The sequence below is a fragment of the Nerophis lumbriciformis genome, linkage group LG27 (genome assembly GCF_033978685.3).
Source record: "Nerophis lumbriciformis linkage group LG27, RoL_Nlum_v2.1, whole genome shotgun sequence".
In the NCBI taxonomy this organism is placed as follows: Eukaryota; Metazoa; Chordata; class Actinopteri; order Syngnathiformes; family Syngnathidae; genus Nerophis; species Nerophis lumbriciformis.
Genome location: NC_084574.2, coordinates 9,036,429 through 9,052,122, shown reverse-complemented (window position 1 = coordinate 9,052,122; position 15,694 = coordinate 9,036,429). Strand labels below are relative to the sequence as shown.

The 15,694-nt window shown below is 38.4% G+C and overlaps 1 protein-coding gene across 9 annotated transcripts in view; it reads left to right on the top strand.

Annotated features, from left to right (window-relative positions):
- The window catches only part of gab1 (GRB2-associated binding protein 1), a 156,632-nt gene extending 153,938 nt beyond the window's left edge, over nucleotides 1-2,694 (top strand). For 8 of the 9 annotated variants that reach the window (XM_072916355.1, XM_072916354.1, XM_072916353.1 and 5 more), the window contains one exon: nucleotides 1,548-2,694. In XM_072916355.1, coding sequence (XP_072772456.1) covers nucleotides 1,548-1,706 — 159 coding nt within the window. In that variant the 3' untranslated portion in view covers nucleotides 1,707-2,694. The remainder of the gene's footprint in view (nucleotides 1-1,547) is intronic. The other variant, XR_012051242.1, reaches the window with a different exon arrangement.
- Nucleotides 2,695-15,694: the final 13,000 nt, after the last annotated feature.

Here is a 15,694-nt window from a genome sequence, read left to right as displayed (position 1 = left end):
CCGATTTAAATAATACATTCAACTTTTCTGCTGCTCCCTAATTTCCGTTCCACATTTTCCAGCACACATTCAACACATCCACAGGTCTGTGAATTCTCACGCAGTTGCTTTTAGCTGCTGGCATTACACGACAGGCTCTTCTCACTCTTTCCTGTGTCTCCCTCTCACAGACAGCAAGTGCACCTTCTTACACACGTCACATACTGTCACGTCATACGTCACATACGTATACGTGCTCCCCGAGCAGAGAGGTAGCAGCATGGCTAACGTTAGCTGTGATGCTAGCGCAGCCGTGCGAGCAACGCTCCCTCTAAGGTGCTCCCCTGTGCAATTGCGCACTGTTTAAGTGTCCTCTGCGCATAGCAAATCTATGCCACGCACAAAATCAAATAAAAAAATAAGCGCATAACAATTTTCGACACACGGACACGACAGAAAAAAAGGTTTTCGTCATCATTGTTCAAATATTGTGACGTCTGTCGAGACGCTTATCTCCATTCGGTGCCACACGCCCACACCATCAAAATGCTGAGGCAAAAACTTCCAGATCAAGACTGTATGAAAAAATTAGTGATTTTTTTAGTTGTGATTTCCTTCTCTGCATGAAAGTGTAAAAGTAGCATATATTAATGCAGTATGAAGAAGAATGTTTTAATGTAGACATGCAAGCCTTGAAAGAAAATTTAGAAAATCAAGACTACATTTCCTGCAAATGGGTGCATTTCTACCCTATATTTTAACTTTAGATTTATTCTCATATCAAACTCTTTTGGCTGTCTTTTTGACACTTACATCCGGCGCCCCCCTCCACACCCTGGATTATAAATAATGTAAATAATTCAATGTGATTATCTTGTGTGATGACTGTATTATGATGATAGTATATATCTGTATCATGGACCCCGACTTAAACAAGTTGAAAAACTTATTGGGGTGTTACCATTTAGTGGTCAATTGTACAGAATATGTACTTCACTGTGCAACCTACTAATAAAAGTCTCAATCAATCAATCAAAACACATAGAATCATCATACTGCTGTGATTATATGCATCAAGTGTTCATTCAAGGCTAAGGCGAAATATCGAGATATATATCGTGTATCGCAATATGGCCTTAAAATATCGCAATATTAAAAAAAGGCCATATCGCCCAGCCCTAGTTTCAATGATGCCATTTCTGTTTGTCATGTATAATTTTGTCTATTTTGTGTTTATCCTTGAATAAACAGGTCAGTTTCTTGTTACCAACCATTGTGTATTATTCAAACTCCCCTAATTCAGCTGGCTAGTTGTTATCAAGAGTACTAAAACCCTTTTCAACATGATTCTGACAACTAAGTAGGCTAAATAACTTTAAACTTTAATACATGCTCGGATAGGCCAGTATCAGTCAGTATCGGTATCGGATCGGAAATGCAAAAACAATATTGGTATCGGATCGGAAGTGCAAAAACCTGGATCGGGACATCCCTACTTAAGATACAATTATTCTGAGACACTGGTGATTGAAGGCTGCATAAGTCAACTTTGATTCCTTCCTGCCTAGATGAAGAGCAATGGATCCGGCATGGCGGCGTCGGACGAGCGCGTGGACTACGTGGTCGTGGACCAGCAACGGACGCAAGCCCTCAAGAGCACCCGCGAGGCGTGGAACGACGGCCGCCAATCCACAGAGACGGACACAACCTCCAAAGGAAGCAAGTGACCCTGACCCGTGACACCCCCGCCGAACCTCCGAACCACTTCTGTACTCCAGTCTCCGGCGCGCCGTCGCCACTCCACCGTCTTTGTAGTTCGCACTGCTGGCAGGTTTTTTTAATGGAATAAGCAGCAGGTGGACTGGACTTGTTTTTTCCTGTGGGGGGGGGGTGCTTAAAAGACTTTCATAGGACCACCACCAAGTCGACATTTCCTGAAATAAATCCTTAAACAAGACCACCAACCCTTTACTAGTTAGCACGTGTAGCTTGCAGGCTCACCTTTTCTCATCACCACTTATATCTTGACGACGGCAGAAAGTGATTGTGACTTTTTTTTTTTTTTTTTTTTCCCTCCCCCTCCCCAATGTAGAACAAAAAGAAAGACAGAACTTGCAGGTGTTCACAAGTGTTTCAAGTCTGGAGTTCCGAAAAAAAAAGAAAAAGTGTTATGTAAATATCAAACCCGGAGTTGGTTCGTACGGATTATTTAGCACATGGGACTGGAAGGTGTGCGGATTCTGCAGGGTAGAATCCTGCTCCGGTCTCCATCCAGCGCGTTACTGTGAGCTTTCAAGAAGGCTTTTTCTACAAGTTATGCAAAGCTATCAAACTTTAAAGGCAGAATGAGAGAGAGAGAGTGATGAAATCAGGTACTTTTTTTTTTTTTATATTTTTTTTTAAGAATGCTTACTAAGTGTACAACTCACAATCTAATTTATTTCTCAGTCTGGTCAGTTTGTTTCATGACTTCCATCAATTTTTGGGGAGGGGGGGGAGGAGGGTCTTTGCATCTTTTGCCTTACTAACCTGTGAATTCCCACCCGGAACGTTCCCATATTACATGTGCTGTCATCGCTGTATATATTTTTCTTTTGTTTAGTTTTTTTTTGCCATGGATTTAGATTCAAATGTATCATTTTTTGACAATGTGCCTACTAAAGTCATCTACTTTACACTTTTTTTTTTTTTTTTTTTTTGCAGTTTCTGCAAAAATGGACTATCTTTTTTTTTTTTTTAATCATGAGAGAAAATGTAAAAGTGGACTAAATAAAATCCCTAAACCTCGGTGTGTGTTTTCCTGTGCAACTTCCATCGATAACCACAACCAATGTTAACCGAGGTCGGAGTGTAAAAAGTGGTTTTCACTGAGGGCCACATCGCAGTTATGTTTGGCCCCAGAGGGCTGTGTCTAACCGTGAATACTATTACACAATTTTTTAATGCATTTTTTAGTAGATTTAAAAAAAACTAATGTAAAAAAAATATGGTAAATTGCAATAATTTCACCTCAAAATGGAGTGTATATTTTATTTATAAATGTATATAATATATCAGTATATATAATATACTGTACATATATTATGTAAATATTACGTATATATGTTTGATTTTATATCACTATATTTAGTGTATTTATACCTGCATTGTCCTTTCTGTCCTTACACTTTCCATCAATGTAACTGAGCTACTGTGTGGAACAATTTCCCTTGTGGATCATTAGTTTGTCTAAGTCTATATTACTGTAAATGGAAAAACAATACTGCTGTCTTTATGGTCAAAACAAAACAAAAAGGCAGGTCAGTTGCCAGAATTTTTTGATTTTTTTTTACTGTAAATAAAAAAAAACTGCAATTTTACAGTAAAAATTCACCTGAGCTGCCAGTTTGTTTTTGTTTTTTTGTTGTTTTTTTTACCGCAAATCAACAACTGTAGATTTTTTGATTTATTATTGTAAATGCCAAAACAGCACCACAGTTTATTACAGGACAAAAAGTACTGTTTTTTTTTTTCTTTTAGAGAAAAATGCTGTAAAAAGCAAAATCTATTGCTACTTTTACATTGCACAATTTGATAGATAACTTGCATTTAAATTATTTATTTCTATTTGAAAATGGTTTGAATGTTTGATAACATATTTTTGCATCACTAGACAATGAGATGTTTTTATTTTATTTTATTTTTTTACTGTAAATAAAAAAAAACTGCAATTTTACAGTAAAAATTCACCTGAGCTGACAGTTTTTTTTAAATTTTATTTTATTTTTTTATTTTTTTACCGCAAATCAACAACTGTAAGATTTTTTGATGTATTATTGTAAATGCCAAAACAGCACCACAGTTTATTACAGGACAAAAAGTACTGTTTTTTTTTCTTTTAGAGAAAAATGCTGTAAAAAGCAAAATCTATTGCTACTTTTACATTGCACAATTTGATGGATAACTTGCATTGAAATTATTTATTTCTACTTGAAAATGGTTTGAATGTTTGATAGCATATTTTTGCATCACTAGACAATGAGATGTTTTTCCTTTTTTTTAATTTTTTTTGTCTCGTCTTTTTAAAAAAAATGTTTTTTAACTTGGGCTCATGGGCTGTCAATTTTTTTTTGTTGTAAATCAGATTAATCATATTTTGGAATTTGAATTCCACCATCCATTTTCAACTGCTTGTCCCGAATTAATCATGATTAAGCACACCTGCTTTCGTTTATTCAGCCTTTTGTTGTTGTTGTTGTTGTTGTTTTAATGCTAACAGTGCTAAAGCTAAGCTCAGTGGCAACTTTCCTACGCCAGCATCCTGTTTGAAGCCGAGCAACTTTTTGTGAGTAGTGTATGAATCCGAACATTTATTTTTACACATTTAGATGAAAAGATAAGTGTTAATCATCCCGTATCGCTCTTAACATTAGCTAATGGCCGCTAGCTCTTTGTGTATTGAAGGCGAAGCTAAGCTAATTAGCTAACCTGCGAATCACACACAGTATAAACATACTGATTGATTTAATGCACTCATTTAAAAAAAATGAAACTGTATTTAGAACATATTTAAGCCTGCTAACTAGTAGCTCTCTAGTCTAGATAGAGTAAATACTCGATGGATATAGTTGACATATTGTAGGCTGACCATATTCTGAAATCCCAAAAAGAGGACACATATATGCGTGCCAAGGCCGGGACTAGGTGAAGATTTGCCAATGACACTTGAACTTGCTTTATAAATAATATATTTATTTAAATAAATCATTTTTTCGCCTCTGTTGACAGCAGTGTTGGGCTAGGAATTTTCACAATTTCCCCCATCAAGTCATAAAAGTGGGGTCCCACAGTAAATTTTTGGGGTCGCACTTTTTTGTAAACGTTTTGGAAAACAATTGATAAATGTATGCATTATCCTGTTATATCTCACATTCTATATTGTGTTTTGGAAAAAGGTTGTCATAAACGTCACTTAATTCATTAAAAAAATATATAAAAATAATTTGTATACATATTAGAGATGCGCGGTTTGCGGGCACAACCGCGGAGTCCGCGGATTATCCGCGGATCGGGCGGATGAAATTTAAAAAAATTAGATTTTATCCGCGGGTTGGGTGGTTGAAATAAAAAAAATAAAAAAGATTTTAAATAGATTCAGGCGGGTGGCAGTTAAACCAATTCGGAAATATATATACATAGTTAAATGTTGTTACCCACATACGAAAAACGAGCAGGCACCTGCAGCATATGCCACAACAGAAGAAAAAAAAAAAAGAGATGGACACTTTTACGGAGCGGAGAAGGGACGCCTCGCCGGGGTCCGGGACCGAGGCCCCTTCCCCCGAGAGGGCCCCACCGGGAGCCGTAGCTGAGGCGATCCACGAGAAGGGCCCGACGCACGTCCAGGGTCACCACCGCGCCCACCGCACCGACACCCCGCCTCGTCCGCCTTCGCCGCGGCCGGCGTCACGCGCAGCAGGTAAGCAGCTTACCTGCCCGCCACCCCCGTGGCCGGGGGCTCGTAACAGGGGTCACTCCGCGCGCTCCGCCCGCGCAGCTTACCTGCCCGCCACCCCCTGTTGCCGGGGGCGCGTAACAGGGGTCACTCCGCGCGCAGTGCGCTCACGAAAGGGGTGGGGCTCACCCTGGTTGATATAGACAGCAGGACGGTGGCCATGGAAGTCGGAACCCGCTAAGGAGTGTGTACTAGCCCTGAAAATGGATGGCGCTGGAGCGTCTGGCCCATATACCCGGCCGTCGCCGGCAGCGAGACGCGCTTGGAGGTGCGCTCAGCGCGGCTCCCATATGATTGCGCACTGGTGTGCGTCTGGGTCGTGACAGCGTGGCACGCGAATGTGTGTACTGCATTGGATCAGTCTCCTTTCTTTAACAGGCAAAAGCTTTATAACCTCACTAATGCCTTGCATCGTCTATATTAGATATATAACAACGGGCGGGTGCGGGCGGATGGCGGGCGGATGCGGTTCTGATCAAATGTTAGATCGGGTGGATTGCGGATGGTTGACGACTTTCTGATGCGGTTGCGGATGAAATAATTGCCTATCCGCGCATCTCTAATACATATGTAAATGTATTCAGTTATAAACATTCATTCACTTTCTTCTTTCCTTCATGGATCTAAACTTTACCGCTGCTGGTAGTTTTTTCTATGTCTTTATTTAATAAGTTGTAGGTGTATTTATTTCAGTATAAAAGTGTAAAAAGTGTTTTGCTTGGGTCATGAAATGATGATAATGGTGTGCCAGGGCCAAACTTGCCAACCCTCCCGAATTTTCCGGGAGACTCCCGAAATTCAGCGCCTCTCCCGAAAACCTCCCGGGACAAATATTCTCCCGAAAATCTCCCGATTTTTAGCAGGAGCTGGAGGCCACGCCCCCTCCAGCTCCATGAGGACCTGAGTGAGGACAGCCTTTTTTCACGACGGGAGGACAACAGGGTGACAAAAACTAAATCACTCAGACTAGAGACAAATTGTATTATTATGTTTATATTACCTAAAAATAAATATATATATATATATATTTTTTTTTTTTTAAATAACTAAATACATTTTTACTATATTTTGCTAAAAACATCAAAATTAATTGTATTTTTATTTGTATTTTTTCTGACTCCTTATTACATCCAGCCATAGAATTATACATTGTTAAAATAAACATATTTGAAATAATTAATCTTAAATTATCATAATAATTCATTTAAAATGACCATATTTAATTATTAAAATAATTGCTTGTTTATCAACAACTTTAGCATTTTATTCATTACATTTTGAAGCTCTCAGAAGCCAAGTTATGTTATATTCCTTAATATTTATTTATGCAAGTTTGAAGTATCAGTTATCTAAACACAGCTTTGTTTGCATATTTTCAGGATGTATGTCAATCAATCAATCAATCAATCAATGTTTATTTATATAGCCCTAAATCACAAGTGTCTCAAAGGGCTGCACAAGCCACAACGACATCCTCGGTACAAAGCCCACATAAGAGCAAGGAAAAACTCACCCCAGTGGGACGTCGATGTGAATGACTATGAGAAACCTTGGAGAGGACCGCATATGTGGGTAACCCCCCCCCCCCCCCCCCCCCCCTCTAGGGGAGACCGAAAGCAATGGATGTCGAGTGGGTCTGACATAATATTGTGAGAGTCCAGTCCATAGTGGATCCAACATAATAGTAAGAGTCCAGTCCATAGTGGGGCCAGCAGGACACCATCCCGAGCATATATATATGTTGTATATATATATATATATACAATATATATATATATGTTGTGTATATATATATATATATATATATATATATATATATATATATATATGTGTGTATTAAATACTTGACTTGGTGAATTCTAGCTGTCAATATACTCCTCCCCTCTTAACCACGCCCCCATGAGAAACCTTGGAGAGGACCGCATATGTGGGTTACCCACACCTATCACACCTATCTCCATATTTGTAGGCCATGTCACGATACACGATATATATTTCCATATTTTGAATTAATATTGTGAGAGTCCAGTCCATAGTGGATCTAACATAATAGTGTGAGAGTCCAGTCCATAGTGGATCTAACATAATAGTGTGAGAGTCCAGTCCATAGTGGATCTAACATAATAGTGTGAGAGTCCAGTCCATAGTGGATCTAACATAATAGTGTGAGAGTCCAGTCCATAGTGGATCTAACATAATAGTATGAGAGTCCAGTCCATAGTGGATCTAACATAATAGTGAGAGTCCAGTCCATAGTGGATCTAACATAATATTGTGAGAGTCCAGTCCATAGTGGATCTAACATAATAGTGAGAGTCCAGTCCATAGTGGATCTAACATAATAGTGAGAGTCCAGTCCATAGTGGATCTAACACAATAGTGAGAGTCCAGTCCATAGTGGATCTAACATAATAGTGTGAGAGTCCAGTACATAGTGGATCTAACATAATAGTGAGAGTCCAGTCCATAGTGGATCTAACATAATAGTGTGAGAGTCCAGTCCATAGTGGATCTAACGTAATAGTGTGCGAGTCCAGTCCATAGTTGATCCAACATAATAGTGTGAGAGTCCAGTCCATAGTGGATCTAACATAATAGTGTGAGAGTCCAGTCCATAGTGGATCTAACATAATAGTGAGAGTCCAGTCCATAGTGGATCTAACATAATAGTGAGAGTCCAGTCCATAGTGGATCTATCATAATAGTGAGAGTCCAGTCTATAGTGGATCTAACATAATAGTGAGAGTCCAGTCTATAGGGGATCTAACATAATAGTGAGAGTCCAGTCCATAGTGGATCTAACATAATAGTGAGAGTCCAGTCCATAGTGGATCTAACATAATAGTGAGAGTCCAGTCCATAGTGGGGCCAGCAGGAGATCATCTTGAGTGGAGACAAGTCAGCAGCGCAGAGACGTCCACAACTGATGCACAGATGAGTGGTCCACCCTGGGTCCCAACTTTGGACAGCTAGTGCATCATCTGTGGTCACTGAATCTGTGCCCCCCGACCCCCCCCCCCCCCCCTCCTTTGTGCAGAAAAGAAACGGCAGATCAACTGGTCTAAAAGGGTGGGTCTATTTAAAGGCTAGAGTATACAAATGAGTTTTAAGATGGGACTTAAATGCTTCTACTGAGGTAGCATCTCTAATTGTTACCGGGAGGGCATTCCATAGTACTGGAGCCCCAATAGAAAACGCTCTATAGCCCGCAGACTTTTTTTGGGCTCTGGGAATCACTAATAATTGGATTGGATTGGACACTCACCGGGCGGTATAGCTCGGTTGGTAGAGTGGCCGTGCCAGCAACTTAAGGGTTCCAGGTTTGATCCCCGCTTCTGCCATCCTAGTCAAATCCATTGTGTCCTTGGGCAACACACTTTACCCACCTGCTCCCAGTGCCACCCACACTGGTTTAAATGTAACTTAGATATTGGGTCTCACTACGTAAAAAGCGCTTTATAAATATAATTCACTTCAGTTCAGTTGATAGACAGTTGCGATAGCCAATCAGATCACAAGTTGTTGACGGTAGCCTATCTATGTAGCCTGATGTTAACGAGACTGTGATTGGATACTCACTTGACATTCCAAAGTGAGTTTCCATTCACAAGTTCCAATTTGGCAGGAAGCAGGAAGTGTTGGCAGGAAGCAGGAAGTGTTGGCAGGAAGTGTTGCACCGCAGCCAGCAGAGAAATCACCGATTTGCAAAGCCATTTTCAAGAAGCATATTTAAAGAGAAACTACATCTTGTGAGACGATGGCGGCCAACTCTGCGATGAAATGGAGCCGTACCACAGGCTTATACGGCGTGGAATGGCTGCTACAAATTGTGAGTTCAAATATTTTATTTCTTTATTTTTTTCCACGTTTAATGTTTTTTTTGCAATTTTAATTTTTTTATTCTAAATTCTTGGGAACAATAATTGATCATAAATGATGTTGGAAACCGCATATTGAATATATACAGGGAAAAATATCAAAATCCATTATTATTTATAAAGTAAGACACATGCTGAATAAGAAATGTCTGCATATGTTATATTATTCTTTTATATTTCCATATTTAACATATTGTGTTGAAGTTTGGGGAAATGTTCATAGAACAAACATAGACCCAATAATTAAACTTCAAAAAAGGGTCATTAGAATAATACACAAAGCGTGCTACTATGAACATACCAATCCATTATTTATAAGTTCTAATGCAGTGGTTCTTAACCTTGTTGGAGGTACCGAACCCCACCAGTTTCATATGCGCATTCACCGAATCTGTCATGTCTGTTGATCATGTTTTTGTTTGGCCATGTGCTGTTTGTTTTTTGGACGCTTTTTAGTTCCTGGTTTCACTCTCTTGTTTTGTCACCATAGCAACCATTAGTTTTCAACTGCCACGTCACGCACCTGTTTCACGTTTTGAGTCACGCACCTGTTTTCACTAATCATGTCACTATTATTTAAGCTTCGAGTTGCCAGGCTGTCTTTCTGGCAACATCACACTTTATGATCACTCTTCTTCATGCCATGTTCACAGTTCCATGCCAAGTAAGTTTTTGTTTTTTGTTCATAGTCCTTTGCCTTTGTGCAAGTCTTTTGTTTTCATTAGCCAAGTTTTTTATTTCCGCCCTTGTGCGCGCCTTTTGTTTATTCTTTTTTTTGAGTGTTAAAATTAAATATGTATTCACCTGCACGTCATATCTGGTCCAAAAATTATTTGCACCTCGGGAGAACAAACCACGCCATAGTCCAAGTCTTGACAGAACCCTTCTTTAGTGAAAAATAAAATGTTTTTTTTTCAAATTCAAGACAAAGTTATATGTTTTGGTAGCACTTTAGTATGGGGAACATATTCTAAGTAACAACGACTTAATTTAGAGTTATTTGGACACTAGGGGAACATATTCTAAGTAACAAAGACTTAATTTAGAGTTATTTGGTTAGGGTCAGGGCTAGAGGGTTAGAGTTATAATAAGGCCATGCCGATTAAGGCATTAATAAGCAGTGTTGGGACTAACGCGTTACAAAGTAACGCGTTACTGTAACGCCGTTACTATCGGCGGTAACTAGTAATCTAACGCGTTATTTTTTATATTCAGTAACTCCGTTACCGTTACTACATGATGCGTTACTGCGTTATTTTGCGTTATTTTTTATGTAGTATCGGCTAGAAACTGAGAAGATCTGAGTGTTGCAGCGCTGCTGAAGAGGCGACAAAAAAGAGGCGCGCCGCGCGCTGTCTGTGTGTACGTGTGTGTGTGTGTGTGAGTGTGTGTGTGTGGGAGGGGGCGTGTCTGTGTCTACTATCAAGACGTCATGGCGAACCCCGAAGCCGAGTTTCTTAAAATGGAGATATTTTCAGTACGTTTCTTTTATCGACCACAAAGAAAAGAACATTTTAGCTGAATGTAAGTTTCAAATATGCTGAAACAGCGACAAAAACAACATGCTTCGACGAAGCTAGTAAAGAGACACACCCTTCACCTCCAACAGCGGCTGGATTTTAACGAGGCACTGCACACTGAAGGTACACACACTCTGTCAATTCTCTTATACACTCTTTCATTTTAAACTTTTAGAGTGTTTGATTATCACATCACTCTAAATGTTTACACTATAAAGTTCACAAACCTAAAGAGGGATACTAGTGGGCCAGGCTAATATTTCCTTTTCTCTAAACTAAGTGGGGAAATGTGTAGAGTGTTCTGGGCTTCAGACATGATTTTATTTCAGAATTCCTTGAGAAAACGCCTGGTTAGGCTTTATGTATGTAGTGTGTGCCTTTCTTGTTTTACAGCTATGTTGTTATTATGCTGTTTGTTACTTATGTATGTTAAGTTGCAGCTATTTAAAATAGTTTTGTCAATTTGTTCTGGTCTGAAACAAATTGGCCCTTTAAAACATATCTTTGTCTTTGTGTGTTGTATGTAGAGCACATTGCTTAGCAGAGTTCAGTGATGCAAATGCATGTCAAGTTGATCAACAGATTGTATTATTCTCCAGTGCAATAACAGTACTGAAATGAAGGCTAAAAGGGCATTAAATGGGGCCTTAAAAAAAAAATAAAAAAATATATATAAGTAACTAAATAGTTACTTTTCACAGTAATGCATTACTTTTTGATTTAAGTAACTGAGTTAGTAACTGAGTTACTTTTGAAATAAAGTAACTAGTAACTGTAACTAGTTACTGGTTTTCAGTAACTAACCCAACACTGTTAATAAGTACTTAATAATGACTAGTTAAGAGCCAATATGTTACTAATTTGCATGTTGATAAGCAACTAATTAATGGTGAATATGTTCCCCATACTAAAGTGTTACCATGTTTTTTTACTGGTGCACAAAATGAACCGTGCATGAACATCACCTTGTTCAATGAACAAAACCAACACAGTGCATAAACTCACAACAAATTACACACCTGCAAATCAGTCTGACTTCTGCTGTTGTCGTATCCGTAATACGCCGATAGGGAGAAGTTTTTATTTACGCGATGAGTCGGGTGTGTCTTGACCTCCGCCGAACCCCTGAGCCCGACTCACCGAACCCCTCGGGTTCCATCGAACCCAGGTTAAGAACCACTGTTCTAATGCGTTAACATTTTCAGGTATTGTGTTTTTAAAAGCAATGGAAATTATGTTTCGAGTAAAGACCAACAGCCGTTCAGCTTGTATTCTTAAGTTATTTCAATTAAGAGGAGAAAACTATAATTTACGGGGGATATTGATTTTTGAAATAGGTAAAGTAAGAATGAATATAAAATACAAATGTATTTCAGTTTTAGGAGTTAAATGGTGGAACAAGCTCAGTGATGAGTTGAAGCCATGTAGTTCTTTGTTAAGGTTTAAGAAAGCCTTGAAAGGTGAAATAATTGAAAATTATAAAATATAGTACTTTCATCCCATTGATTTTTTTGAACGTTGATGTTCCAGGTAATCTTATTTTCAATGAAGGTATAGGATAGGCAAATATAAGCCTTGGCTTCAGCCTATTCCTTTTTCGCTCATTCTTTTTCTTTTCTTTTTGTGTGTAAATGTGTATGATTGTTAAATATGTATAATCTGCAAATCACACTATCACACACAATAATTGATGGTTGATTATATGACCGAAATAAACTTATTTAATTTCATTTCAATTTTGACAGTAGCACGTAAGATATGTTTTAATTGCTGATGCGGGTTTATTGATATTCAAATGCGCCAGAAAATAACCTGTTTTGTACACTGTTGAGGTGATTCAATGCGGAGTAGTGCGCATATGTGTTTCTGTATAGTATTTCTACAGCAATGGTCATGTGGTGACATCAATGATGGTATTTTGAGAGGTAATCATTGAAATTGTAAGTGTTCAACTTCAGCCGAAACCCTTTCGGTCTGCGACATTTTCAATTCATGAATGTACAACTGTTTGTTTATGTAAAACTGTTTATTTTGTTGACCACTGACCGAAGAAATAATAAACTAACTAAATAAACTAACTAAATTGGACATCACTTAAGGCCTAGGTGGGAAACGCACGGCCCGCCACTGTTTAAAACGTATCCAAGAAGAGTATAAAACGAGTGAAACCCCATATTGACACTTTTTGTGTGAAAACTCTGTTGTGCTTGTGATACCCAGACTGGCCGCTAGATGACAGTGTTGCTTGAACTATGTTGTGATACCCAGATTGGCCGCTGGAGGGAGCTGTTGCTTGGACCATGAGTGCGCGCCCTTGCTGCTCTCCTGTCCCCGCCAGGCTTTCTCTGTCCACGGTGCCCTTCTTGGACTGACGATGGATTCTGCACATTTCTAAAGGTTATCATTTACATTCTAATGAATACTCACATCCTGTCAATAAGTGTCTACATGACTGATGTCTACATATTCGGGTTTTTTTGGAAATGAAGATTGCTGACCTGGAGCGTTACGTCCCCAATTCTTTATTTTATTATCGTTGACTTTTTCCTTGTGATTTTAGGGACTTTGACATGAACGCACGTGATGCTCTCAAAAGGGGAACTGCCCTTTAAAAAAAAATAAAAAAATTTGCTTATCAGTCACATAAGACAAGAACACATATGTTTTTCTTTTTTTATGCATTCTAAATCGTAAAATATAGCAAGTACGAGGTGGCTAACAATGCATCTGATGGGGGTACACTAGCCCAGTGTTTTACAACCTTTTTTGAGGCAAGGCACATTTTTTTTCATTAAAATAATCCGGAGGCACACCACCAGCAGAAAACGTTAAAAAATAAAACTCCACCAGGTCGTCGTGCCTTATTTTGAGTTTGTTGGTGTTATCCTGTGTGTATTGCTTGTTTTGGTGGCCCTTCCTGTTTTGTTGGTGTTTTCCTGTAGCAATTTCATGTCTTTCTTTGAGCGCCATTCCACGCATCTGCTTTGTGTTAGCAAGCAAGGCTATTTACGTTGTTGCTATCCTTCTTTGTGTGTACCGTATTTTTCGGAGTATAAGTCGCACCGGAGTATAAGTCGCACCGGCCGAAAATGCATAATAAATAAGGAAAAAAACATATATTAGTCGCATTTTTGGGGGAAATGTATTTGATAAAACCCAACACCAAGAATAGACATTTGAAAGGCAATTTAAAATAAATAAAGAATAGTGAACAACAGGCTGAATAACCTTAGTTGTGAAAACCTCATATGCTTTTGTCAGAAAGTTTTGTAGCATCGTGATCATTTTGTCAATCAAGTTTTATTGATTATATGAGGCAGAAATAACCAACTGAGAAGGTGCCTGGTATGTTAACGTAACATATTATGGTAAGAGTCATTCAAATAACTATAACATATAGAACATGCTATACGTTTACCAAACAATCTGTCACTCCTAATCGCTAAATCCCATGAAATCTTATACGTCTAGTCTCTTACGTGAATGAGATAAATAATATTATTTGATATTTTACGCTAATGTGTTAATCATTCCACACATAAGTCGCTCCTGAGTATAAGTCGCACCCCCGGCCAAACTATGAAAAAAACTGCGACTTATAGTCCGAAAAATACGGTACATTGTTGATTGTCTTGTCATGTACGGATGTACTTTGTGGACGCCGTAAGTTTTTGCTGCTCTCCAGCATTCTGTTTGTTTACTTTTTGGCCAGTTCAGTTTTACTTTCATTTTGCATAGCCATTGCCTTTTCCTTTCCCTTTTGATCATTTTTGGTGTTATCGTTACATACCTTTTTACCTGCAAGGATCACATATTGTGATCACAACAAACCATACTCGTCTCACCCGACACATTCCGACTTTTACAAAGCAATGAACTACCTGCTGCCACCTACTGACGTGGAGTATTACGTGGTAACCCTGCCGAGTTTTACACAGCACAAACGCTAAGCAATGGCACATTATTTGCAGATTATAATTATTGATTTACAAAAAATATTTTTTGGACCAATTCGGTGAAGTTGCATAATTTCCCACAGCACACCAGACAATATCTTACGGCACACTAGTAGTAAAGAGACGAAATTAAGCTCGTTTGCTGCACATTTTTTTGAACCTGCATGTGGATTATGATTGTTCTTCATCTAAACAGGAAGATATAAACATTAGTGAGAGCAGACATTGTACAGTAAGCGATTGTTTTATTATGTTGGTAGTTTGTGTTTCTTGTTTAGATCTTAGCGATACTGCTACATGCACTGCAAAAAGTCAGTGTTCAAAAACAAGAAAAAAAAAAAAGAGGGGTATTTTATTTAAACTAAGCAAAATTATCTGCCAATAGAAAAAGAACATTTGGCCTGTCAAGACTTTCCAAAACAAGTAAAATTAGCTAACCTCAATGAACCCAAGAATACCTTTTAAAATAAGTAAATTCTCACTAATAAATGAGTACGTATTTTCTATTGTTTCATTGAAAATAAAACAGCAAAGTCCATTTGGCTGTCATCTGTTTGAATTATGAGACACAATTGTGTCAAAGTCATGATTTTTTTTTCATGCTTGAAATAAGAAATTATCACTTTAAAAAAGTAGTTTTATACTTGTGAGTGTTGATGACACGGCTTTGCAACAGTTGATATTCTAGTTTCAAGCATGTTTTACTCAATATAGCTCATCAAATCTCAGCTACAAGCTGTAATATCTTACTGAGATCATTTAGGACCAAAACACTTAAAACAAGTAAAACACTCTAACATAAAATCTGCTTAGTGAGAAGAATTATCTTATCAGACAGAAAATGAGCAAATATCACCCCTATTTGAG